The sequence below is a fragment of the Carex rostrata genome, chromosome 1 (assembly GCF_964058835.1).
Source record: "Carex rostrata chromosome 1, lpCarRost1.2, whole genome shotgun sequence".
In the NCBI taxonomy this organism is placed as follows: Eukaryota; Viridiplantae; Streptophyta; class Magnoliopsida; order Poales; family Cyperaceae; genus Carex; species Carex rostrata.
Genome location: NC_135918.1, coordinates 3,515,076 through 3,543,026, shown reverse-complemented (window position 1 = coordinate 3,543,026; position 27,951 = coordinate 3,515,076). Strand labels below are relative to the sequence as shown.

The window sequence follows — 27,951 nt, the reverse complement described above, 5'->3', positions numbered from 1 at the left end:
CAACAAATGGATTCAAATTAACAGGATAATGAAAGCATACTAAATTACCCAAATTATCATCACATCAAATGCAGCACCTTCAATGCCACAATCAGAATCAATTTACAAAAGATAAATATTTAACTAAGTTCCAAGCCAGAATTTCCAATTTTGATAATGTATTCTCGGCTTTCTAGCACACTCTAATTGGGAAAACACAAGCAAAAACCACAAAAATCAACATTCAACATGTTTGTCTTGTTGGGTTCAGAATTCCTTTCAACAGCTGTTGGACAAAAACTTATTCAGATTTGCATGTTCATTTCCATGAAAAACAAAATAAAGAACAAAATCCTTGCATCCTATATGTATGCACTACTCAATTACGGACCAAGAGCTTCCATTTAACACAAAGTGAGAAATGTAAAGTACCCACTCAACTACAAACAAAATACTAGCTAACACGTAATTAACACATCCTGCCTCAAGATTCCATCTTTTCAGTTCAAAAAATGCATAACATTTACAGAATCCAAATCCAAAAGGACAAAAAAGAAAAAACAGATACGAAAAAGGTAGACTGTAACCTTCAAAAAAAAAAAAAAAGGTAGACTGCACTACATATATCTGTGACATGTCAGATAATAATATGTATATGATCTAAGAGCCAGGCTATGGTAATATTATAGAGCGGCCCATAGTATGGACTCATATCTCCATTTTCGAAGTCTAAATAATCGATGAACTGCTCAACATGATCTCCGTATGAAAATGTCTGACAAAAGGGCTACCAGATTCATGGGTGCTGCTTGGATGATTTGGAGGCAGCAGAATGAAAAGGTGTTCAATGATAAAGCCATACCTCCACCCATACCGGCAAAGTTAATAATTCAAGAAGGTGACCTATGGATGAAATACTGCAGAAGTTCGATCAATAGAAGTGGAATAAGCTGAATTTAGTTAAACTCGATTGTAATTATAGAAGTGTTTCCCATGCAGTTTAGACATGGATTGAAACTTTGTAATCTCGGTAGCCTCTACCAAACTTTTCAAAAAAAAAAAAATGTCTAACAAAATTTTACAATTCTTAAAATTATTTTTATTATTTTTTAAGACAGGTAGAAAATAACTTGGTTTAAAAATTCTAGACCATCCAAATATTATGATTTTCTACCTCTTAGAAAATAGTTAAAAAAAATATAAAATGTTGTCTCCAATTATATTTGCATATAAAGTTCATATTTAACGGTTCAGATCGACTGTTTGAACTTTAAAAATAGAGATATGGATTCATAGCATGGCTCGATCCATAATATGCATTTTACTATAGCCTCACTCTATATAATGATATATTTATGACTGAAAAATAAACTGATTCAACTAACTCATCCAATATTCTAGAAATTCAACCAACTGATCTATGTATTGCAAAATTACACCAGCTAACCATTCATCTAACACATCTAACTAAATCTTCAAAAGTTTAATTAATAAGATCAATCATATTGGTACAAATTGAAACTAACCAACACATAAGTACCAAATGAACGCAATATAATGAACAATTGGAAAATAATTTAACTATTCAGAGCCACAGGAGGATGAAACAAGCCAAACCCTAGACCATGCAGAACTGCTTCCTAGCCCAATTTTAACAAAATAAATAAACATGTATTAATTAAACATACCAATTTTTAATTCTATCAAAATAACGTAACAATGTACGAAAGTTAAAGAAATAAATTAAGAAATCGATGGACCTCATATGTGACACAACGGAGGAAAGGAAGGAGGTGCTGATGTCCTGGCTGACAATTCAAATTATGGCTGGAAGCTAAGTATGGGCTAGGGTTTTGGGTAAAATTAAAGCGGGTAAGAGGAGAGGAAGGAAATTCCTGGTTGTTAGCGCCTGGATTAGGGAAAAATAATGAGAGAGAAGAGGAATTGGATTGGAGGCTTGGAGCTACACTGTCTCGGAAGCGACAAATCCGCGAATGGAAGAATTCATATCACCTAGGGGAACTCAAATTTTGAGTAAAGATCTGGACTGTCCGATCTGCTTTGACACGAATATTAAAGGAATCCCGTGCATTACACCTATGGCCGGATTGGTCCGGATTTTGATCAGGCGATCCATATTCAAATGAATGCACTAAAATTAATTTATTAACCTTCTAATTTTGACCGCTTGACTTTATACTAAATTAATTCGAATGTTTAAAAATTTCACATGTAGATGCATCACACGTAAGGTAGGCGGGTTTCAACGGTTCGGATTCGTCATTTGAAATCGATTTGATGAGTTTTAGAGTTAAGCTTACCAAAACTTTGGTGAGCTTAAGAGCACCCTACTTCTACTCTTACTTTTCAAGATGTTTTTCATGTTGATGTTATGGTATTACTGTCCCTGCATGAGCAAGTTACTTCCATGGCATGAAAACATATCGATGTGAATAGTATATATGCCGTTCGATTAAGTCGCCAAACTATTCATCTACTCTAATTGTTGAAATACTATTTTGCATTTAACATTCTTAATTATCATTTTCGACTCCATTTTTTTTCCGCTATTAGATGTTCAATCAGATTACCGGAGTATTCTTGGGCTTCTTTTTTTTTTAACCCATTTGCGATATATACGGTAGCAATTTTTTGAATTGTGTAATTGCAAGGTCCGAATCAGTGTTGTAAAAAATGTCCATTTAAACCGATTAGTCGTTGGCAGTGATCAAATTGCTGCGAATTTTTTTGACAATTCAGCCAGTTATCAATTATAACTGATTATTTTGAATTAATCACTTGATATTACCGTATCTGTCCGACCAATTTACAACACTGAACCGAATAATAGTGATCAAGCACGGTAGTACCTATGGTGCAAAATCTCATAATTGTCATAGCAGCTGGATTTGCAATAAACCGCGTGTGTCGAACTTTATACATATTTCGACTGGGCCATGAAATTGATATTCCGATTTTACTCATTAAGGCCCAAATTTAAACTAATGAATAGGCAGGGCAGTTCCCTCATCAGTTCAAAGTATTTGTTCAGCAAATTCAGATCGTCTTTCAAAGTTTTTTTAAGTATCATGATCCCACATAATACAATTTTTAAAGCAATGATTAAAATCATATTTTAAACCTTCTTTTTAGCAAGTACTTGTTTCGCTGCTATCTTGCGGAATCCCATATGTTAAAAACTTAAAATTGTTGGGAAGGGAAACTTAAGAATTAAGAAATTAAAAAAATAAAAGATGGAAAAAAGAGAGAACTGAACATATGATGTGCGCTCCGCTTTGCATAAATCCATCTCTTTTCTTTATTTGTTTTATTATTTTGTTGATTGAAAGAGATCGGGTAATTTGAGATTCATTTTTAGTAAAAAAAAAATCATTTAAATGACCAATTTTTCAAGTATCAATTTGAGTCAAGTCCTCTGAAATATTTTAGGCCAGTAATTCCTGCTAAATCGAAAATTGCCAATCAACATTAATCTATCACGTGCAATTTACATATACCAAAATTTGAAGTTGCATTCAAATTTTGGTTAATGGAAATCCAAGGAATGATTCCTCAAACCTGACAAAAAAAAATGTGAATGCACACATTCTGTTGTCTAATAATAAATGAACTTAAACATGGCAAAAGGGACGGCCAGAAGTTGGGTACAACAAATGAAATAAAAATACCATTAATGTTTAACACATGCAAAGCACAATGCCACCTCAGCTTGGGCTTGAAGTTCATCTAAGGCTTTTACTATGCTTTTACTCTCAATCTCTGTTGATACCTCATTATTTAGCATTTTCCTCAATCTGTTTCCAAGATAAAAATATATAAATAAGGTGATATATCAGAATGCTTCATTATCTTCTACACTATGCACAAAAATTTATCATACCTTTGAACCAATGGGGTATCTCCATGGCCAGTAGCAATGATAAGCATCGAATTAACTGGCAATGAATTGTACAATTTTGCAATCTTGGAGTCGATTTCAGACAGCACATTCTTCAATTCAGGACACACGTCCTTTGTCTTTTTTCCGGCCGATTTATTGTCACAAGTGCTCAATGAGAGCACCTCAGCAATTCGACATTTCAATTTTTCTGCATCATCCGAGCAGCACCGCAAGTAAGAGATCAGCCCCGAAAATCGTGCCCAGATGAAATTAACCTTCTTATTTTTCGCCTGCAAGTGAGGATAATCCAGCACATGAGTGCCATAAAAAAGAAAAGCACAAGACGAGAAAATGGAAGTAAATTCTGGAGTTCAGACGATATTATCATGTACCTCCTTGATAGTCCGTGAAAGGGCCTCCTCATCTGTAGAAACCGAGATAACATTACATGATTCATCAGAGTATCTCTTCAGAATAGAAGCATCATCAATTAGAGAGCTTGTTCTCCCACTTTCTTTCAAAACCGAGACCAACTTCTGATATATGCTTTTAGGATGTACTCCATACTCCGGTCCTAATGCAATTTACAAAACCATTAATGTCAAACAGAGTAATGTTAACAGATTTCTTCTGTTTTATTTATAGTGCTGTCGCAAAAGGGGAGGAGATTTGATTTTGAAACTACATCAATGGTAGGTAAACACCTTACCCAATTTAATCTTTCTGAGTGCTAGCTCCAAGGCAGTACGAGCATCTTCCACACTGTCATGGCCCTGCTTCGACTTTTGAATTTCCCACTGAAGAAACATGTGGGCCAGGACCCGCAATGCTATCTTGTAAACCCCACCACGATGGTCCTGTCGACTGTACAGAACTGCTGTGTCGATCACAAGGTCATGTGAAATCTTGAGGGCAGAGAGGTCATTCTCCAGTGAGTGGCCCACCACCACTGTTTCTCTATGTACAAGTCGGGTAAATTCTTCCTGAATGTAAGCTAGGCATGTCAGATATGGTTTGGCTGAACAGTTTCACATGACAGGGATTACAATCATCCATCTAGTGTGGAGGGTGTTATTAACAAATGTTATTCAATCATGTTCGGGGACCTTTCTTTGGAATATGTGCTTAGGAAAAAGAAAAACAATAGTGTGAATTTCAATCATACAGTAGCAAACAAGTGGTAGAGATCTCTTGGGAGCAACAATAATTTCACTCAACTTTTAGTTGAATGGTCTAGGTTATTCTTGAATGCAACTCATTTACCAATTCATATCAGATGACATGGAGGTATACCCGAGATAGCTAAGAAAGAAGAATCAGGTATGCAGGTTGTACCAGACTGGGTGCCTCAGAGAGGTTTCCTGGCCATACGAGTTGTGTGAATTTGTAATCTTCAGGGGTCTCTTTGTCAAAAATCGTTGCTTTCTGATTTGATGCTTATGGTTGTTCAGTTTCTTGGGCTATGCGTTTCTTGGGGTTTCTAAATGAAGTCGACTATGAATTTACTGAGACTGGAATTCACTTCCTTTATATTAGTCATGTAGGCTGAGAAAGGTCTGGAGGAAGTCTGTTGAAGGCAAGGATGTTCGCTGAGACTATGTATGGTATAGGCTCTTTTGGTGCTTTTGCTCTTTTAGAGGGTTTCAATTTGTGTACAAATTCAGATTGTAAAACTTTTGAATTTGTGTTTTGGGCATGTCAATAAACTGAAACAGACGGTAATTGGCACTGCTTCCATTTTTTTTAATGAAATTAAAGAGAAAAAAACAGACAAATTTACCTGGATGTCAGAAAGGGTAGTAGTGACATCATTTAGCATCTCAGGAGTGATCCCGCTATACCTGTAGCATAGCACCAAACAAACAGAAAACACAAAACATTTGGGATGGATTCATGCAAAAAATAAATATATAAGACTAGGAATGACCGATAATACATACATACCTTGTGTTGTAGTCAATTATTGCATTGGTAGGTTTTACAAACTTATCTATCAAAACCTGCATCAAAATTAAGAAATAGTACATTACATAATGATCTGAACAGCTACTTACAGTATGGTTTCCATAAAAATTAAGATTTTCATAATTCAAAATATTGTACCTCTCCCTCAACATCAATCAATGTGACTCTTGTAAGTTCAAAACCCTCCTTAGTTATACACTGGTCAAGTTCATAAACTGGTAGAGTTAAAAATCAATGTTATTGTATCACCAATAACGAGAAAAGTGAAATACAAATGATCATAAAGTAAAATAACTCTTTGTATTGCGTACATACCATTTCACAATCAAGTGCCACAATTTCATGTAATAAAGTACCTGAAGCAGGAACTGTGGACACCATTCCTGCAGGTTTGTCCAAGGAACAAATTTAAATTCTAATGTTTTTTCCTAGCACTACTAATTCATGCACAAAATAGAAAGGAAAAATCCCTCCTTTTATTTATTTTCCTTCTGGATTCAAATCAGGTCCAAATTAACCTCAAGTGGTGGCCTCAGGCCTCAGTTCTCACTTCATAGTCAATTAACTCCTCAAAGTAAAAATAGATGGATAGAGAGAGAGAGAGAGAGAGAGAGAAACCTGGTAAGTCAAAACAATAGCCATTGTCCTCAAGCTGCTTCTTAGACAGGGTGTAATGTATTATAGGATATGGCAATTCTTTAACATCTTTTAAGCTAGTCAATTTCCCTAAAGATCATGCATTATGATGGATTTTATCAGCAGTAGCATTAAATGAATGTAGATTGCAGACATAGAGGAACACAAAAGATAACTGAAGTAGCAAGGAAAATCGAAGGGAATCAATTAATCTCAATATATTAAAACTAACATCCTTTTTAAAGAATCAAGTCATGAGTTTCTGCAGTTTTATGTAACATGCTTGCTAAGATTACTAGTGAAAAACACTTTTTGAAGCTATTGGTAACAAAATAAATAAATAAAATAAAATAAAAAGAAAGCCAGATAAATGCACCTTGTTCGGTAGATGGCTGAGGTTTTATTTGATTGAAATTTGATGCACAATCACGCTTTCTCTTTCTACTTGTAAGGAGAGCATTAATAGTTTGCATCTCATCCGATACACAACTGAAATTTATACCCAAAAAGTAATTCAAGAAGCAATATATTCAAACAAGCAAAATAATTCTCAGAAAGTAATTTGCAATAATTGAAGGTAAAGATCTGAAAACCTCAATGCTAAGACGGGCTTAGGATTGCCACAGCACACTTTAAGAGAAGAAAGAAGGTGACGGTGTGACATGTACAAGGCCGCATCCAATCCCGGTAGGTATAGGAGAATCACTTTTTGTATAAGGGGCTTGTTCTGCATGTATCAATATTTTGTGGAGGTAAATTGCATATTGTATAATATTATTTTTTATTTCTCCTTCTGATACAAATTAACATCAAATATGTCTAACAGCCCAGGATTTCAATACTGGATATTGGTACTGTGCTGATCAGGGACGGTACCAGTACTATATTAATATTTTTTTCCCTTTTTTAGTTTAATTTATCATTATCATGAATGAATAAGCCCGTCAGAAAATCAGAATTGGAGACAAACACCACCAATCAGGTTGAATACCACTTTGCATTAGTAAGATGAGAATTAATATATTTTCTTACTTTGACAAAGGCCCATGAAGGGGAGTGTCCTTCACCAATTACCCAGGTAACGAGTTCTTTAATATCCTGCCATCAATTCAAACAAGATAGTAATCAATAAGTAAAACATAATTTTTTTTCTACAAACTGCAGAACTGACAAATATTGCATGCTGGATACTTGGTACAAAAAACCAGAGGTAACTAACTATACCCTCTCAGAGCCTAAAATTCCAAAGAAAACTCCACTTTCACGCATTCAAATAGTAAATACTAAACACTAGTGATGAACTCGTTGAAAATATGTTTTTTTATCAATGGAATCGTTAGTAGGCATTTAAAGCCACTAACCTTCAAAAAAAAAAATACTAGTGCTGAAGAATGGTGTTCTAAGTTTGTTTATGTTTAAATGATTTTCTGAAATATATGACAACTTACATGCAAATTTAATGCTGAATTAAACACGCTCGATGTTGCAGGGGCTTCCTTGAATGTAACTTCAGCCTTTGCCTGAAAATTAATAGGGGAAAAAGCATATAACACTTTACTCCGAGCTTTAAGTGTTTTCATACATTACAAATATTTATAGGAGACAAAAGTACCAATCAAACAAACAATAGAAAATGAGTTGTCTACTAAGAACTAATTAGTATCTACTGATGCTTTGCAGGTTTCAGGTTATTTTAAATAGTGAAATTGAGATAATAGTCTCATTAGTTAGTAATTTAAGAGAAAAATTCTGCAGCAACAGCCAAACCATAAAACGCATAAATGCCACGGTAAATTTATAGTTCACGGAAATCCCTCAAAATCCCCAAGAAAAAAAGAGTAGGGGAGTGAAAAGCAAAGACATACATCGGGGCCATATATGTCATAATAGGGAAGAGCATCAGCCTCGCCGTCGCTCTTAACCTCGCTAGGGTTTAGGGTTTCCTCTTGAGAAGACGACCCCATCGGAGGAGATTGTCGGAAATGGAGCGAGCTTTTGGTTTCTCTAGAATCTATCCCGGATTTCGGCGCGCAATAGAAGAAAGATGTTAGAAAGGCCCGTGGGCCATAATTGTCAGTTCCTTGGATTGCTATTTTGGGCTGATCTTTCTTCTGGTTTTTCTGAAAAGGAGGAATTTCATGGCTTTTGCCCTTTTGGAAAACATCCAAATTTACGTATTTCCCGTTCTAAAATTCATAATAACACATTTACCCATGTAAATTTCAAAAACTAAAAGATTTAACCGATTAATTGTTTTTTTTCTTAAAACTTATTTTAAGTATATAAAGTATTCATTACTCTTTGTTAAAAAATAAAAAATATGTAGTTTATTTGAAAAAAAAAAAATATTTAGTCTCCTATAGCTTATTGTAAGGTCAACCGGAATGCATGTCAAAATATTATTATGTATATACATTATAAGTAGATGAATTAATCATTTGTCATCGAAAACAGTCAAATAGAGGCTAAATTTTTCTAAACACTAACTGCATATTTTTATTTTCTAATATAGGATAAAATAAGAATGTTACAAATTTAATATTAGTAGAAAAAGTATATACTCTATCCGAAGAATCCGTATCACTCCAGGTACCTGAGGTGCAAGCGGTGAATTTGGACCATTAATTTTACTTGGCACGAATCTCAAAGTAGACCCTCTCCAACCTCAACCACTACGGAATTGAGTTTGGCCTGGATGAAATTAATCTGAGCCATCCATTTTTATTAATTGCACTTCAAGTACGGGGGGCAGCACGGACTCCTATCGGATGTGCTTCAGTGCATATTACCGTTTTGTAATAAGCTTGTAGACGATTCAAAATTTTTTAGTTATCACTCTAATAAATTCAAATTAAATGATTACCACTCAGTTAGTCAGAATTTCATTTTTACCACGTTACACCTGGCAGCCTCTGCCTAGTTTCACTTCAAAAAAACACAGACTAAGTCCGCGCACGAATCTCAATCAGTTCACAGATCCGGTCTGCACACTGAATCCGTTCTTAGACCCAGCCTGCGCACGAATTTTGAATTTCTGTTTTACAAATCGAATCCAGTCAAAGGTGCGTGTTGATAAGAAATAATACAATAATAAAAGGCAAACAAAGGGCTCTGTACACAGTCAAAGGTTCAAAGGTGAATTGATTAATTTAATGGGTCTGCGAAGCCCGAGAATCGATTAATTTAATGGATTACCTTTGCCATTATTCGAATTAAACCAAAAAGATCCGTGCGCAGAATCAGTGCGTGGACGGATCGGAATTGAAATTCGTCAGCAGATTTCGTGGCAGAATCTTAAATTTAATTAAATGAGTGATATTTATTTAATTTTGATTTAATAAGATGATAAGAAAAAAAAATTCGGATAGACGATTGACTCTAAATTGACATATGAACGCCGAGAGCAACTGAACTAGGGGCTTCAAACATCAATTATTAGTTTAGATTAGTGTTGTAAAAAATGTCCATTAAGGTCAATTAATCGACCGATTAGTCGTTGGCGGTGATCAAACCGTCATGAATTTTTCCGACTAATTGGCCGATTATTTCCGATTATAGCCGATTATTCTCAATTAATCGCTTAGCGGTACCCTGTCCATCCGATGACCACATTAAGTTATTTACAACACTTGTTGCAACTAAACCGACAAGGCGTCAATTAATTGGTGGCAGCAATCAAACCGAATAGATTTGTCCGGAGTGTATTTGCTGATTTTTTCGATTAACGATTATTTTCAATTATTTTTTATTATTTTCTTTTTTTTCATTTAATTATCTATTTATTTTTATTTATTTTAGTGATTATTTATTTTCACATTATTTTTTATAACTGTGTGCAATAATAAGTTCATAAAGTCACTATATTTAGTTTATGAAAGTTAATTTCATATATGAACATGTCATACTAATCAAAATAATTACATCAATAAGTAAGAAGAAATATATGATATATAATTAATAGAATAATTAATAAATTTCAAAGTAAGTAAGAAAATAAAAACGTATACAAAAAATATTGGATGTATATCAAAGAACAAATACATAATTTATGAACTTATTATTGCACACTTTAAAGTGTGCAATAATTTATGAACTTATTCATTGAATAAAGAGGAGGGTTCCACTGCCTCAATTGTGCCTCCAAATCTTAACCGTTTATCAATCATTTTGATCAACGGATCGGATTAAAAACGCTTCAGCGAAAAAAATTGCCCAATTCAACTCCAGTTCACCTCCAATTCGTTCCCTCCCCACTCTCTCATCGCTCTTTCCCACCCCCCCCACCACATCCCGACCAGCGACTCCGCCTCCCGACACCCCCACACAGCAACCATCCTCTGTGCGGATCCCGTCTGAGCGTTCCCCTGCGCACTCCTTCTCGCGACCTCTGCATCTGTCCCAAACTCCCCTTCTCCCTGACCCCTCCACCGACTCTCCTACTCTCCCTGTGTTCTCTTCTTCGACCCCAGTCAATCCCTCTCCTCCGCGTTGCCCATGTAAGTCTCTCTCTCCCTGTCTCTATGCTTGAGAATTTTCAAAATCGAAAATACATGTAACCCTAGAAATTCAGATCAAACAACTCTACTAGTTAGCATATCTCTTTCTCGTATGCCATGGCATGAGAAATTGCTTCAGTTTTTGTGAATTAGAGATGAAGCAATTTGAGGCTTTTAAGGGGATTATTTGAAAATTTTATTTGTATTTGATAACTTTTTTCTGTTAAATATGCTAAAAATTATCTAAATTTTCAAGGCCATGTGTCAGATTTTACTCTTATGCATAAAACATATCATTCAGATTTTATTGTATTGTTTTTTCACATAATTGCAACTGAATTATACATGCTTAAGGGGAAATCGGTACTCCACCATTCAAACCAGTACCTATTGGTACCAGTTTGTACCAGTAACAGTAAAAACGTGTTCAAGGCTAGATGAAGTGGAAATCAACTTCCTGAAAAGAGTTATTTAATAAAATTAAAGAGAGTCGCGTTGTCTCTGATCGATATTACCAGTGCTCAGTATCACTCCCAACAAGGTCTTATTAGCAAGATATTTTAACTAATAGCCAAAATACTGCTCAGCTAATAGGGTTCTGGAATTAAGCCCCCATCCCTAAATATAAACCTGGTTGGCTCGGAAAACTAGCCTAGAAAAAAAATAAAAAATAAAATGAAGAGTGAGCTGTATTTTTGAAGTCAATTTTTTTGACATTGTTACAATTGTATTTCTTCAGGATTCATTGGTGGAAGCTGCTAAAGAAGAGTCGAACTCTATTAGCAACATCATTGCTCAAGCCGTAAAATAAATCAATGCCTTTCTCCCTTGTTATTTTTTCATCCCTTCATGTGATGCTTTGATAGTGTGTTATATGTTTCTAGGATGTGGTAGGCATGTATGAAAGATATAAATTGCGCTAGCAGATTTTATAGTTCCCAGGTTTAATCATGTATCATAACTATTCATTTGTATCGATAGAGGCAAGTTGATGTAGGCAAGGGCGTAGGAGATTGGTTTCTTAAATTTGATGTCGGTGATTAAATTCCTTTGTAAAGATTGTAGTAGGATTATTTATTATTATATTCTTAGTATTTTGTACTTGATCCATGACTGTAACGAATATTATGTTATTAATATTTTGTACTTGATCGAAAAAGTTTGTAGCAGATATTTCTTAAATTTGTTATTTGTGATTAAATTGCATTGAAATTGTTTCATGATGTGTTAATTTAACTCCATGACATGAACTAAAATGAATAACACCCCCTAAGCATTTTTTGTACCAGTTTGAATTGCAAACTGGAAAATTCAAAACTCTGTTGATTACTAGACCTTTTCTATAGTGACAAATCTATGCAAAGCACAATATAATTCAAGCACTTGGCATTATTGGTTGGTACCAAAACAGCATACATAAAAAAAGAGCATATATAATAATTCCAGGATCAATTCTTACAGTTTTACAAAAAAAACCTTTAAAACATGAAATCTATGACTAACAGTTGGAAAAACCTTATCAATGGCATTTTTAATAGCATGATCTTGATCCGTAAGGATTGATATAGGCAACTTGCCACTCATTGCCTCTAACCAGGTTTGAAACAACCATACAAAAGTCTCTTCTTCTTCATTTTGCAACAAAGCACAACCGAACATGATAGATTGGCAATGATTATTGACACCAACAAAATTCGCTAAGGGCATGCTATACTTGTTAGTTTTATATGTTGTGTCAAATACCACAACATCCCCAAACCTCTCATAGTATTGTCGAGTTGCCATCTTCTAATTGTTTTTTCCGACAATATTGTAAAACAGCCTCTGCATCACCCCTATCCAAGTTCTTTCTTCTTAGATCTCTTCTATGATTCCAGTAGCTTCTTTGAGAAATATATATTTCGGCATCACAATTGAGTATAGCCGAAACTTTGCCAATTGGGAGGTTGGATTCACTAAATTTTTCAACAAGTTTTTTTGCTATCGAGGGAATACCACCACGCTGTCTTAAGTGGTTTCGACTATTGGGGCTAACTAATAGATGGTTGTGCTTGTTGTTCACACTTCTCACCTTTCATACACCTTTGTTCTTCGACACAGTAATGGTTACAGGGCAACCACTTCTACGAGTTAAGGTCTTTCTACTTGCCTTTTCTTCATCCTCTTCGACCTCATCATTTGATTTCTTTACATCACAAAATCCAGCACACGAACACACATAGTGACGGTACCGAACAATGTTGGTCCGATCAAATTTAAGTGACTTCTTGATCCGCACAGTAAAACCCTCAGAAAGAGCGTAAGCATAATAATATGCCTCAAACTCATCAAGTGATGTGAACTCCATACCTTCACAAGGTACAACCCCGTCATTGCTTCTCTTCTTTGGAGTTATGTCATTGGGCTTGTTATCATTCTTCTTCGGGGTTGTGTCTTCAGCACTGATCATCTTCATAAGGTTGCCACCATCCATACAAGCAAAATCCTAAAAAAGATAAAATAATTTATTTTGGTTGTGCTTAACAATGGATGTGACTATGAAAAGGTAAAAGTTTTCTTGAATTAGAATGTGACTATGAAAAGGTAAAAGTTGTTATCAGAACATTACTCTCGTGAATGGTACTTGTGCATATGTGATGTACTCTGGCAATGAAAGTTATTGACCATGCTTATATCTAGACATTAAAATAATAGTTAATTAATTGCAGTGGGTATATGGCTCCTGAATATGCAATGCAATGTATTTTTTTCGGTCAAATCAGATGTTTATAGCTTTGGTGTACTCCTTTTGGAGATCATTAGTGGGAAGAAGATTAGTACCTACTACAACCATGAGTTTTCTCTCTATCTCATAGGCTATGTAAGTCAATAAACATACTGTAATTTCCCTATGCTCCTATCAATTATTTTGCATTTTGTTGTCAATACAACCTATCCTACTTTTAAGTACCTCATGTTCAACAAGACATTTGAGCGCCATAGCTAAAAGTAGCATACACGGAGGAATAATACTATGAAGATACTTTAAGAAATTTTAAATTGCACAACTAAAATTGAGCATGTGGATTCTTATCCTGATATTTTCACTGATTATAAACAATTTAAAACTAAAAATAGTCACAATATTTTTACCTTTTGGAGGGCATGGAAGCTCTGGCACGAATACAACCTGATTGAGCTGGTGGAACCAGCAATACGGGAGTTCTGCTCCCTTGGAGAGATCGTGATATGTGTCACCGTAGCATTACTCTGTGTGCAAGACTAAGATAATAACCTATACATAACAAATTAACAGATTTACAATTTTCATAGAGAAAAAAAACAGAACCAAACTTTGTCAAGTCTAAAATTAAAATATACATCATGATCCAAAGTTATTTACCTATTTCAAATCACATTGGTTTGCAATAATCTGTACAATCTCAGCTGCTCGTTTTAGATCAGAGGAATATATGGCATTGAACATAGGCTCCTTGGATAAGCGATTAGCAACCTTCCAAACATGTAATTAGAAATATATATAAATAAAAAATGAGATAAATACCAGCTTTCATTGCTTGTTACAAACTGGTACCAATAGGTACTGGTTTGAATGGTGGAGTACCGATTTCCCCTTAAGCATGTATAATTCAGTTGCAATTATGTGAAAAAACAATACAATAAAATCTGAATGATATGTTTTATGCATAAGAGTAAAATCTGACACATGGCCTTGAAAATTTAGATAATTTTTAGCATATTTAACAGAAAAAAGTTATCAAATACAAATAAAATTTTCAAATAATCCCCTTAAAAGCCTCAAATTGCTTCATCTCTAATTCACAAAAACTGAAGCAATTTCTCATGCCATGGCATACGAGAAAGAGATATGCTAACTAGTAGAGTTGTTTGATCTGAATTTTTAGGGTTACATGTATTTTCGATTTTGAAAATTCTCAAGCATAGAGACAGGGAGAGAGAGACTTACATGGGCAACACGGAGGAGAGGGATTGACTGGGGTCGAAGAAGAGAACACAGGGAGAGTAGGAGAGTCGGTGGAGGGGTCAGGGAGAAGGGGCGTTTGGGACAGATGCAGAGGTCGCGAGAAGGAGTGCGCAGGGGAACGCTCAGACGGGATCCGCACAGAGGATGGTTGCTGTGTGGGGGTGTCGGGAGGCGGAGTCGCTGGTCGGGATGTGGTGGGGGGGTGGGAAAGAGCGATGAGAGAGTGGGGAGGGAACGAATTGGAGGTGAACTGGAGTTGAATTGGGCAATTTTTTTCGCTGAAGCGTTTTTAATCCGATCCGTTGATCAAAATGATTGATAAACGGTTAAGATTTGGAGGCACAATTGAGGCAGGAAAAATTGAGGCAGTGGAACCCTCCTCTTGAATAAATATGTTACTTAAATATGTAAAGTGTGTATGTGTTGTTAAGAGATATAAGTGTTCGTGTTATAATAATATAACTAAGTTAAATTAAGTCTATTTAATCAATTTGATGTGTTAAATTAATCATTAAAAATAAATAAATTATAAATATATACACATAATTTTAATGAAAATGCATAATTGCTCCGTAAAATTATAATTAATCAGCAACATACCAATTAATCATTGACAGTACCCAATTAATCATTGACAGTGCCCGTCTGTTTAATGAGTGCATATTGTTATTTACAGCACTCATTTAAGTACCATTTTCAATCTACTCGAAACCAAGGCAAACTTTTGTGTTTTATTTTGATTTTAGGAATGAGAAGCAAAAACATACTCCAAAGTTCACAGAACAAACAAGATGTTCCTGTAATTTAAGATATATGACAGTATAATTACTACAAGGGATGTACAAACATAAACCTATGACTAGCAGCAGTAAAAAAGAGAAATAAATCCTGTATGTACCCTAAACCATCATCTCTGATCTGTGAGGCTATTTCCCTGTACACATTTCCGAAGTACTACAAAAAATATGAAAAACCACCTTCACTAATAACAGGCTATATGTAACAAAAGACACCTCATGGATTCAGAATTTGACAAAAAGGTATTATCCATAAGTCAACGAGGAGTCGATACTTTCACACCACCACTTGCTCTTTCTATAAGTTTCTAGAACTGAATTGTGTTCTTGCTCTATTGGTAGGATCGAAAAATGGATCGGTTAAACCTGCATTTGATCTTGGTGGATATAGAGCGGAGTTGATGGGACTATAATTGATTGCACCGGCCGAAAATGCAGGGTGCGGTGGCGACGGTAAACAGCTCCTGTTGGATTGTTTTTGTCTCAGAGGACTTGAGCACGGTGACACTGGTAAAGAAAAATTTGCTCTCACGTCGAATGCATCACTGGAAGAAAGAACAGAATAATACTTTAGCCACTATTACAAGTTAATTGAGATTTATAACTGTGCAAGGTATACGCTCAAAAGAATTTTTAAAAGATCAGTCAAAACTACGAGTCTTCAAGTTTTACCAGTGACATAGAACTTTGAGAGTCAGTCCTAAAAAACAAAATAAGAATTTTTTTGGTAAACACAGTGGATACAAACTTACTTGGAGGTCCTAAATGAAGGAAACACAGCCGGGGTTCGCACACGGAGTCCTCTATCATGCAAAGGAGAAATACTTCTATTGGAAAACTCCATTGTAGTCTGAAATGGAGATGAACATGAAGGGGCATTGTCCCTGTTTGGCTTGGTGGACCTATTCACTGCCACCTGGTCCCGCACAAATGGGTGCTCCAATAACTGAGCTGCAGTGGGCCTGGCAGCCGGGTCCCGCTGAAGGCAGAGGTTCAGGAAATGCTTTCCCTCTGCAGAAAGGTGCTCAGGTATATCTGGAATTTCCTTGCTATTCCCAATTTTAAATATTGCAGCCACCTGTAAATAATCAAAGCCACAAAGTAATTTTGTCATTGGTTGTGTCATAATTTATACACTGAGATGTGAAATAATACAAAAGATGAAAAATTACCCCTTCATACTGGCTCCAAGGAGGTTTTGATGTTATCATCTCCAAAATTGTGCAGCCAAGACTCCATATGTCTACCGAAAGGTTGTACCCATTCGCATTCATTATTATCTGCCAAAAGAAATAAAAAATAATTATATACTTGTAAAACAGAAAGACTGAAGAGTGGGATGAAGTTGAATTTCTGGTTCTAGAATAAACAAATGAAGTATAATTACCTCAGGAGCCATCCAGTATGGGCTTCCTTTAAACGAACGAACTGAAGTGTACGCTGATATCTGTCAAGAGGAAATAAAAGAATTAGTACAATTTTTAACATTTGATTGCAAACCTGATCAACCTAGCTACAACAGTCAAGATTAAATTAGGTAATTAACTTACATGCTTGGCCATTCCAAAATCGGCTAGCTTGACATCACCACAGGGATCAACCAATATGTTTGCGCCTTTTATATCCCTGAACAAGATCAAAAACAGATGAGGCAAAATGGAAATAGAATATTTTCTTCGAAGAAAAGAACTAAAAGGACCATTTCTTTTTACTAAATTACCTGTGAACAGTATTTCTACTGTGCAAGTAAGAAAGCCCAGAGAGAATTTGGGCGGTGTAATTTCGAATTACAGGTTCCTTGAAAGACCCATATTCCTGGAGCAACTTATGAATTGAACCCCCAGAGACATACTCCAGATAAACCGAAAGTGAATCATCAGCCTAAGTATTTATCAAAATGTTAGTTTCAGATTTTTGAACAAATTTTGAAAGTTATAAATTGTTGCAACTTAAATTACCAGGTCACTGCCATAATATTGCACAATATTTGGATGCGAGAGACAACTCAGCATAGTTATTTCCTGTCAGAAGGCAAACAAATGATTCATTAACAAAACCAACTTAAGCTGGGTATATCTAGCTGCATGAAATTAATGAACAGAAGTTTTACCTGGTTAAGTTGTCTTAGAGATTCTCTTGAATTCGAATCGTCAGATATCACATTCACCTCCTTAATTGCACACATCTGGCCATTTTCACTGAAAACATACAAAGAGGTCTTAGAACCAACATAATACACCTTGACGCACATTAAAGCGAAACTATTTTGGTACCATACCAGCATTTCTGCATAGGTAAATACAGATACAAGTTACCACCACCACTTGGGTAAAATAATCCAACCAAAGTACAGGAATGATAACATTACAACATTATATTTTTTTTTTTTTGATAAAACAATATTAGAATAATATATTACCTATTAAAGCCTAGATAAACATGGCCGAAAGTACCCCTGCCTAACAGCTTCCCCTTTTTCCACTGAGACTGGAGAGGTGCTCTTAATGAATTTCCAGGTGGTAAAGGTAATGGCAAGGGTTGCGCTGAGTTTTTTGTTCCTGCATCCTCTTGCCATACGGGGCATGCTTTCAGGTGCACAGGTGAGGTGGATAGACCCGGTCTATGGCTCAACACAGCTTCCATGGACTTTCTTCCAGTAGTTGCAACTCCATTTGTGGCTGGTTCAAACATGTGTATGTGAGACTCCTTTCGCGGTGATACCGAAAGATGTCTATGTTGGGTATGTGCATGTGGCATGGATGATGGCCTTGTTCTTTCTCTTCCCATATGAGATTGATCTGGAAACCTACTAATTCAAAAAGGGAAAAAAAAATTGTTACACTACAAGAAGTCAATTGTGTTAAGCTTTTTCAATAGTATAACCATAATTCTGAGTAACTGATTAACAAAAATTATTTCTTATACTGGAGAATTAATGCGTATTTTAAGAAGCTTAAAGATTGAAAATTTCATGCAGGAGGGGTGATGCTTTGAAGAAGCACTTTGATGTTGGAAACTAAAATCTAGATATTGAGAATAGATTATTATAGAACAACATTAACTTGGACAAAACGGTGCTAGACATCACATCATTGTAGCAAATTCTAATAAATGCTACTCAATAGGCGTTACTATAATTAAAAAGTGTGGCTAGCCATAGTCTCGCCATGAGGACTAAAAGAAATAAAAAATAATTGACACCAATATCTCAACCAAACTAAAAAGGATCGGATAACACAAATATAAAAAAAATGATTAATAGTCTTCATATGAAAGAAAGCAAGTTGAAACACTTTAAAGCAAATCGAATTAATTAACACTAAAATTGGCATAAATTTTAGCACGTAAGCCTAAATAACTCTAGCGCTAATGAGACCCGGACATGTAATCCCTTAATTATGTAAAATTACAAAACCAGAAACCCAATTACGCGCTACAAAGATGAGTTACAAGCAAAACTAGAAAAGTTCATAACCCAAAAAAAACTAACCTGTGCCATGGAAACGAACTAATCAATCAAAATCCCATTATGAATTTGTTTCCTAACCATGAATTAAACGGCAATCCTCAAATCTCAATCCCCGTAAGGCCGTAACACTAAATTAACTTGAACAGATAAATACAACTACCAAATAACAGAAGCAGAAAAGGCAAATTAAATAGAACAAATCCACCCACCTAAGATCAAGGGCCTCGTCGGATCCAGACGAGCTAACACTAGAACCTGACGTTGACGCTGACGTGGTAGCTGCTACTTGCTCCGGGGATATTCTAGGGAGAGGCGAAGAGGACGGTCTGGGGAGAGGGTGAGCGAGCAAAGAGGTAGCACCTGCACATGGTGAACATGGTCCAGCGTGCACCGGTGACCGGTCTAGGCTCTTTCCTTTACCTAAAATGAGCACCCCGTCAAAAATATCGCCTTTCACCTTGTTAATTCCATTTGCACTGGAGCTGGAAGTAGACTTTGATTTAGCCTTGCCTTTCCACCAAGCTGGCATCTTGGTATACGGAGAAGAGGAGAGAAGTACAGTGAAGATTAGTGGTAGAGGCAATGAGGAAGAGGGATCAGAACTTAATTTCCTTATTCATTAACGCAGCCACATGAGCGATATAGAGAAAAAGAGATGGAGAAAGACAGAGATGAAATAAAGCATAGGCTTGGAGAGAGAGAGGGGGGTGTGATGTGGCTTGGAAGCTACAGTGGTGGGGTCCATTAGGAGAAGCATCGTGCAGTGGGTCTATAGCTTAGTGTTTGAACCGAGACAAGGTTTATCTTACAACAGAAGTCAACTATTAGTAAAAATTACAGAAATCTTAATAAACGTGTTTATCAGATAAGTTATTAATAAGAAAAAATTGGTTATTTCTCACTCCAAAATCTTCAAATTATAAAAATGTCATCCTGAAATTTGAAATTGTAAAAATGTCACTCCAAACTTCATTAATTTGTAATTTTGTCATTTATATTGTATTCTTATTCTATTTTTATTAAAAATTAACTTAAAAATACTGTTTTGAAATACGTATTTTTGTATTTCTGATTATACCCTTCATGTATTTCCGATTACAAATTAGTTTTTTTTAATATGGCGAAATTATAACTGAGTTCATCAAACACCTTCTTGGCATGAGGAGATTGGTTAATTTCTCTCAAAGCCTCTGTGCCGCGCTCAAGCGATTATGGATCAAACCCACCAGAAGATGTCAAACTGGACCTAGACTGGTCTGACGAGTGGGACCCAGGTACGTTAGCGGCAGGCCCAGCAGGAGGAACTGCCGGAGCTCTAATGGGAAGAAGAAGCGACCATTGGCGTATGCCACTTTCGTCATGGCCACCCCGGCAGCCACGGCGATCACAGCTGCGGTGGCGGCTAATGTCCGTACAAGACGCCACATCAGAGGAGAGTTGAGAGAGACTGAAACAGAGAGAGGTTTTAGCAAAGGCGGAGACCTCCAGAGGTTTTACTGCTCAAGTTGCTTTTACTAGAAAAACAAGTTATTCGACTATCAATTAGGCCCTTAATTTATTTTACGTGTGTTGAGTCAATGGGTTGATGAACTCAGCCAGTAACGAGAGGACAAAGAGGATAAACTGGCAAAATTATAAAATGGCGATCCTTCTGATTAAGGGTATTTTAGTCATTATTATTATTAAAAAAATTTAACAAGACTAATACAGTATAAATGGAAAAATTACAAATTAATGAAGTTTGGAGTGGCATTTTTACAATTTCAAATTTCGGGATGGCATTTTTATAATTTGAAGGTTTTGGAGTGGTAAATAACCAATTTTCCCTATCAATAAACAGAATGTTAAATAAATAATTCTAATTACTGTCAATCAGTTAACCATATTGTTATTTTAAGGACAACCGGATGTTTGTTTGAGACTTGCAATATTTATTAATTTAATTATAGCTTTTGAAAAACAACATCAATTAAATAAAAGACCAGTGTGAGAATTATAGAATTGTGTATTACATTGGCTATCTTAAAAAAGTATTTTTTTAATGTAATAGTATGCAATGAACATTTTCAAATTGGTTAAATATTTATCTTAGATTTAATTGCGTAACAAGTTATAATTTCAATAAAAAATATGAATATTTTATCTCCACGAGAATACCATAATGATGGCTATGACATATTTATTCAAATAAACAATGTGCAACTTCTTTTTCTTTAATTACAGTATCTTAGAGCGCATGGTTCCATTTAAATAAACTATAAAAAATGTGCATATTTCATTTAAATAAACTATAAAAAACTTATACAAAACATGTATAATTAATTATTTCATCTGTAGTTTGACTTTTTATTCAAATGATCGTGCTGATGGTAGTAGAATATGCTGTAAAATATTGATGTTGTCAATTATAGTATTTAACTTTGAAATTTTACTTTATATTTTGTTTAAGAGCCGAGTCAACTTTAAGTATATTTTTATAAATAAATAAATTATATAACTTTTACATGAAAAATATCTCTAATTAAAAAAAATTGTGTATGAACTCGACCCTAAAAATGTTTTTCATATATACAAATCTAATAATAAAATATTTATTGTAAATTCAGTTTAAGAGATTGTGAACGAGATAAAAAAAAAAAAAAAAAAAGTTGGTAAAGGAGGAGGAGTTGACCGGAGTATATATTAAATGCAAATGCTTGGTCCAAGAAGAAAAATAAACTTCAAATGGATGACAGATGAGCAGCCGGGAAGGTAAGTGCAAAGTTAGGAGCGAATGAAGGGATAATTAACAGCTGCAACGACGATGACTCTTGGAAAGGTCCCTGTGCTGGACCCGTGTCTCCGACTAAGTCCCACATGTGGGACCACTTCATTAGAGTATAGTTATCTTGGTTAGTAATTAAATGCTGCTATGGTGATCCAAACATGCACCCAGAATGTGCTCAGGAATTTACTATATCTTTTTTAATAATACCATCACGTAATGGACAAGTTCGATTTTAGAAAAATCACTTAATTTGTAGTTACAAGTTACATTTCGGGAAAGTGGAGTATGATAGAAAGTATAATATTTGTCCGGAGTATAATAACAATATTTTTCAAGTAATATCACATTATTTTTATCAACACCTCCACGAACAAATAGAAGAATTAATCAAATTTTTCATGAATAATTTGTCCGATACTAGCAGTATTCGTGAACTAAACTAAACTAAACTTGTGTATACTAGTTTTATTCGTACTTGAATTTTCCACAAAAAATTACATACATTTTATATTTACTTAAAAATGATATTATTTTGGTATATTAATTGTGTAACAAAAATGAATTACTTTTCAAAATTATTCTCCAATAATAAATTTTACACATCATCGAGTATTTTTTTTTTTAATTTCGAAGTTATTACTATGTGGAAAGAGGAATGGGGTTGGAGGTAAGGTACATTTTTAGCAAAATCAGTTATCATTATTCCAGTGTTTTTTGGTGTTAAAGACAAAATCAGTTGTTGGTGGATGTTGAAAGCGGAGTCTCTATTTTATAATTGTATGGTAATGAAGCACCTACATGAAATTCTATATATGAAAATGTGAGAGTCTAGCAAAAACACATAATATAATCGTGCAGATGTTGGAGTAATGGTGGGGCGAAGCAAAACTTATATTAGACAGCTAATATGAAAATGTGAGCAATAGTGAAGCAGAGAGCATATCAGCATAGTTTTTTTTTTTTTTTAGAATAGCCCTTCGGCAATAGAGCATAGTAATTTGTGGGCGGTGTTATCTACCGGTGAGAGAGACGTTTTGATTTGGAGGAGTGAATTGATGACGTGGATGGTTCACATGATGTCTTCATTTCCACTTATAACTACCCAACAAACAAAATATTCTAGCAAATATATTAATTATAAGGAAGGTTTAAATGTTTTTAGAATGTGTATCCGGTATGTATTTATTTCTGAATTTTTAATAACAAAAATTATAAAATTATAAAACAGTTAAACTAGATCAATATTATTTTTTCTACGTACACACAAAAATTTATTGTTTTTCAGATTTTACTTTAAATCAATCAATAAGTTAAAATTCAACGTCTATAAACCATTCATATCAGTGTATTTTTATGAGCTCTTGATATCAATAAAAACAAAATTAAATGCCGTAATTTTTTAAATGCATATTATAAAGAAATTGATATAAATCATATTTAACAATTTTAATTTATATTCAAGTTATATTTTAAATTATTAAAGTTCAAAATATATTATAGTTCAAAATGGAGATACAACAGAGGCACCTAAAATGAGACATTGGCCTCCTCAATTATGAGATACATATATGAGCAGGCAAACGAAGTAATTAAGCAATTTAATCTAAAAAATAATATTTCGTTGATGCTTTGATCCAATAATAATCATTACATTCCTGAATTATCATGTTAAAGTAATAATTAATATTCTGTTAAAAAAACACTTAGATCGTTGGATCGCCAATAACAAAAATAATTGCTCTTCCACTTTAAATCTTTAATCATGGCCCCAACTCCAAGTTCCAAGAGCAAGTGCCACAAGTCCTGCTGAAGTGGCAATGGAGAGGAGATAAGAGTTAAGAGAGGAGGAGGGTGGAATCTTCTTTTCCTTTTTGTCGGTATCTGTGGAGGGGAGGGAGAGGGAGAGCCCTGGAAGCAAACAAAGGGGGATGTAGGATTGAAATTGGAGGAAACGGGGAACGGTATTGTACCCTGTTTCTCTGCTAAACATCTCCAAATTCTCCCCTGTTAAGAGTTAAAAAAACTTAATTGACTAATATTGAGATGAAGGTTAATATTTATTTCATTGTATGTTTTTTTTAGTGATCGCATGAAACTAATTGTTATTTAATATGACTTTCTTTATGGCAGTAGATACATTAACAAAAGCTATTATAACAACCGTTGCAAAAGCTAAACTTTTAAATTTTGAAATTTTTAATACAGACACTGTTATAAATAATGAAGAAACAGAATACAATTTTAAATTTATGAATATAAATAATTCATTTTAGATATTAAAAATACACTATAAAGTTAAACATACACTAAAACTATTATATGTATATTACATCATCAATTCATACGAATGAGATTAATAATAGGATGTGCAAATTCACAACAGACTTGAGCCTTCTCAGAGAAACATGGTAGTTTAAGTTGGGTAACACTGGTTGGATGGAGGGACCCAAGGTGGTGGATGAGGTGCCGTTAGATCTCATTTGACACGTGATTTTTTAATTAGGCCTTTTCTTTTGGCTCCTCGCATTATTGCGCCACATTAGCACACACGTTGTAAGGACATGGAAAATGCCTTTTGCATTGCAGGAAGTTTCTCGAATTATATTTGTATGTATATTTTTTTTTGTTTTAATAAAATAGAAATTTCGTAGAACCTTAAAGGGGGTTTATAAAGAGTTCAACTGTTTTTGTTCATCTTCTACATTTATATGTATTTATGATTTAAATGTTTTCTTAGCATTAATTTATTGCCGTAGGATAAAATTTATAAACATCATTTTCTTAATTGCTTTTTGTATTTATAAGTCGGGTAGAATTTTTGTATATTTCGTTCCAATCGCCTAACTTATTGAGGCCTTTTAAGAGCAAAATGATTTTCTATTTCATGACAGCAAGAGAAACCGACAAGTGGCACCAGTGGAGGCTAAATTTATTAACAAATATCACATCAATTAATTGCTATGACACTGCTAGAATGTTACTTTCCGAACAAATTCCTCCCTTTATGTTTTTAATACGCATTTGACTTATCACCAAAGTCAGTAAATAGAGATGGTAAATTGGAACTTTATTTACTCGATTGTGGGAAAATAAGTCCATCAAGAAACAAACTGGCTGGGTATGAAACAGACCGGATGTACCTTCCTACACGCCGCATTTGTTTTACCTATGATGAAAGCAATGAAGTCATATCCCCTTTGTTATTTTTTTATTTTTTTAGAAATTCAAAAATTTCAAAAATAATATGGGTTGTTTTTTCTTTTAGATAAAAGATGGAAGTCTCATTGGGATGAAGTAATGGTTAGGTTCATTGACTTTCACAAATACTGCATTAACGATCATATAATATGGAAATTTAATGGGATCGAACCAATATTTATGTCTGATTAGTCTCTCTCCAATGGGGGTAGAGGAGAGAAAAGAAAGGAGATGAGAGGGTATGTGGATTCCATAACTTTATTATTACTAAATTAATGATTTGAGCTTAGTATTTTTCGTAAGTTGCAGTGTGTTTTCGCTGCAAAAAGTCTGAAAATACGTATCATTTTCTACAAATTAACGGTTCGGAAAGCATTTCAACTTACAAAAACTACTACGATCAAATTATTGATTCAGTCCTAGTAGATACTACAATTAATGCAGGGGTGGAACTAGATTTTTCAAGTTATGAGAATTAAACATGAATGAAATTAATCATATAAAATTTTATTGCTACGAATAGAGACTAATTTTACACCACCCATAACATTTTATTCTAGACTATATAAAAAATAAAGCACAACATAAAATTTCTCGAAAAAAAATAAGAGTCCGTCACTGTTTATTTGCTTGGGGTCAAGAAAAAAAAAATCCAATTTCTGATAATTTAATTTTTTTTATTTCTAAAAATAAAAATTTGCTCAGTTTCTAACATTCGGAAATTTCATTTTGTGATCTTTTGCAAATTACACCCTATTATTGTAGACTGTAGTGTATCTAAGACCAACTTTAATACGTACCATGACAAGACTGTTCCTTGGTTGTTGACAATAACCATTTGAAAATTAAACTGTTCATTTGGAAGAAAGTGATTTACACGCTGCTTTAACATTGACATTACTTCAATCAGAAGGCCGTATGAGGAGACCTCTACAGAACATCAAAAATTAATATAAGAGATTAAGCACAGATAAAACAATAAATTAGCAGCACACCGTTCAACATCTTGGAAAATTCTTCTATTCGCCACTAGAAACGCCTCACAATTTATTCTGTCCATTTTACACATATTAACACAAGAATTCCAAAAGTTAGAGACATCAGAAACTTAACCAAGTTATCCTTTTGTCGAAATTTTGTTATTGAAAACCAGCCATTAAATAATTGTTCTTAAGAGAAAATTTTAACGGAAACTTAGTATATTGTATCGTACATTTTATGTTACCTCCATAATTTTAAAAATTATACATTGACTTTATTATGTACCTCACCTGAGAATTCCTTTGCCATGTTGCATCGTCATCCAAATATTTTGCATCTTCTTTAATTCCTGACAGTTGTATACTTGTATTTGATTAAATTAGTTGAATATATTTTTTTCTTTAATCAGACCCATAAATTACTACTCTTGATTAAAATAAATACACCTATCTTCTATTAAAAAATGTTGGGTGGTAGGTGGTGATATAAATTTAACATCAACACTAAATCAATAATAATGTAATGTTAATGATACAAATGTTCATGTCACTTTCATAAGGTGCTACATCAACGCAACTAATTTTAAAACAACGGCTTAATCCAATCAGGTGCAAAGTTTTAGGAGATCAGTTTAATAAAGAAACAAAAAAAATTAACATCTCAACTAAATCAATTGATCGTCCAATTATAAATTGAGTCTTGCGTTTGTATGATAGTGAGTTGAGAATCGCCTCGTTAATATTTGAAATAATGAAAACCCCCAACCCTTTTCTTTGCTATTGTCATTAATCATTATCGAAGAGTAATGAATCTACCGGTTCTCTCCATTATAAGATCACTGGAGATGAAAGTAACAGATTACGAATGTACTGAGGTCATGTCATACGTCACGCCCCAAGTCACAACAGATTTAGCCTTTTCTTGTGCTGTCTCTGTTAAAGATAAGCCCAAAAATTCACCTAGGAATCATCAAGGATAGTTCTGACTTCTCAATTAAACCAGGCATAGATCTTAGATTCGTTTAATTGTAGGAATTAAAAAAAAAAAAATCAAATTTTCAGAAAATGAATTGATTATTTGATTTTTATTTTTCCCGAAATTTTTATTCATATCCTTAAAAAAACAAAAAAGAATCCAAATATGCTCTAAAATTATGAAAATTTGAATTTTTGACCCAACCGCTAGCTTTATTTTAAATTTTGACCCTACCGCTAATCTACCGGTAAAACATGATAATTATTGCTAGCAAATCTAGCGGTATCGTTCTCTAAATATTTGACGCGGCTGCATATAAAATGTTTGTTAATTTATGAAAATAGATGAAATACTAGAAAGACCATGTAAAAAGTAGATAAAATATATCAGAAGGACCACGAAACATTTTTCAGATCAGATTTTTTAAGATTGGAAAAAAAATGTTTCTTAATGTGTTGCATGAAAAAAAAGTAAAAATATTTATCGATCCCAGTTCAAATTTTGGATATGGGTCAATAAAAAAATCTATAATTCCTTTAGCACATTCAAATTCTAATGTACTTCATTTATTTTCTCTGAAAATCATTTTATGAAAATATGAAAATATTATAATATAAAACAACTTTAGAGAAATAAATGAAATATCTTAGAATTTGAATGCACTAGAAGAACCACAAAACATAATTTATTAACGTAGATCCAAGTTTGAACTAAGATCAATAACTCAGATCCAAAAAAAAAAAAATTTAGCCTCAAAATTCAACCAGAATTTTTTTTGCGATCCTTCTAATATACATAAATT

At 34.1% G+C, this 27,951-nt stretch overlaps 2 protein-coding genes and 2 long non-coding RNA genes across 5 annotated transcripts; all 4 read right to left on the bottom strand.

The window, feature by feature from the left end:
* Window positions 1-483: 483 nt before the first annotated feature.
* On the bottom strand, window positions 484-1,915 carry LOC144565111 (uncharacterized). The gene is made up of 2 exons (XR_013514840.1): window positions 1,740-1,915; window positions 484-896 (listed from the first exon to the last, which is right to left on the bottom strand). It is a non-coding gene; the product is annotated as an uncharacterized LOC144565111 (long non-coding RNA).
* A 1,494-nt stretch (window positions 1,916-3,409) lies between these two features.
* On the bottom strand, window positions 3,410-8,549 carry LOC144552529 (Polynucleotidyl transferase, ribonuclease H-like superfamily protein). Its single transcript, XM_078300497.1, has 14 exons — window positions 8,347-8,549; window positions 7,930-8,001; window positions 7,514-7,579; window positions 7,075-7,208; window positions 6,858-6,970; window positions 6,464-6,571; window positions 6,161-6,228; window positions 5,984-6,043; window positions 5,825-5,880; window positions 5,661-5,721; window positions 4,590-4,863; window positions 4,273-4,454; window positions 3,881-4,170; window positions 3,410-3,794 (listed from the first exon to the last, which is right to left on the bottom strand). The coding sequence occupies exons 1-14, from the start codon at window positions 8,443-8,445 to the stop codon at window positions 3,671-3,673; spliced, it is 1,707 nt and encodes a 568-aa protein (XP_078156623.1). The 5' UTR covers window positions 8,446-8,549; the 3' UTR covers window positions 3,410-3,670.
* Window positions 8,550-12,471: 3,922 nt separating this feature from the next.
* Window positions 12,472-15,218, bottom strand: LOC144565105 (uncharacterized). 2 transcript variants are annotated; one of them, XR_013514839.1, is made up of 4 exons: window positions 14,945-15,218; window positions 14,360-14,470; window positions 14,110-14,251; window positions 12,472-13,462 (listed from the first exon to the last, which is right to left on the bottom strand). It is a non-coding gene; the product is annotated as an uncharacterized LOC144565105 (long non-coding RNA). The 2 variants fall into 2 exon arrangements; XR_013514838.1 differs by lacking the exon at window positions 14,110-14,251.
* Window positions 15,219-15,736: 518 nt separating this feature from the next.
* LOC144552519 (mitogen-activated protein kinase kinase kinase 3-like) lies at window positions 15,737-19,855 on the bottom strand. Its single transcript, XM_078300488.1, has 10 exons — window positions 19,438-19,855; window positions 18,179-18,568; window positions 17,870-17,957; window positions 17,718-17,780; window positions 17,480-17,640; window positions 17,310-17,385; window positions 17,147-17,206; window positions 16,932-17,039; window positions 16,512-16,837; window positions 15,737-16,304 (listed from the first exon to the last, which is right to left on the bottom strand). Exons 1-10 carry the CDS (start codon window positions 19,755-19,757, stop codon window positions 16,058-16,060), a joined length of 1,839 nt encoding a protein of 612 aa, XP_078156614.1. The 5' UTR covers window positions 19,758-19,855; the 3' UTR covers window positions 15,737-16,057.
* Window positions 19,856-27,951: the final 8,096 nt, after the last annotated feature.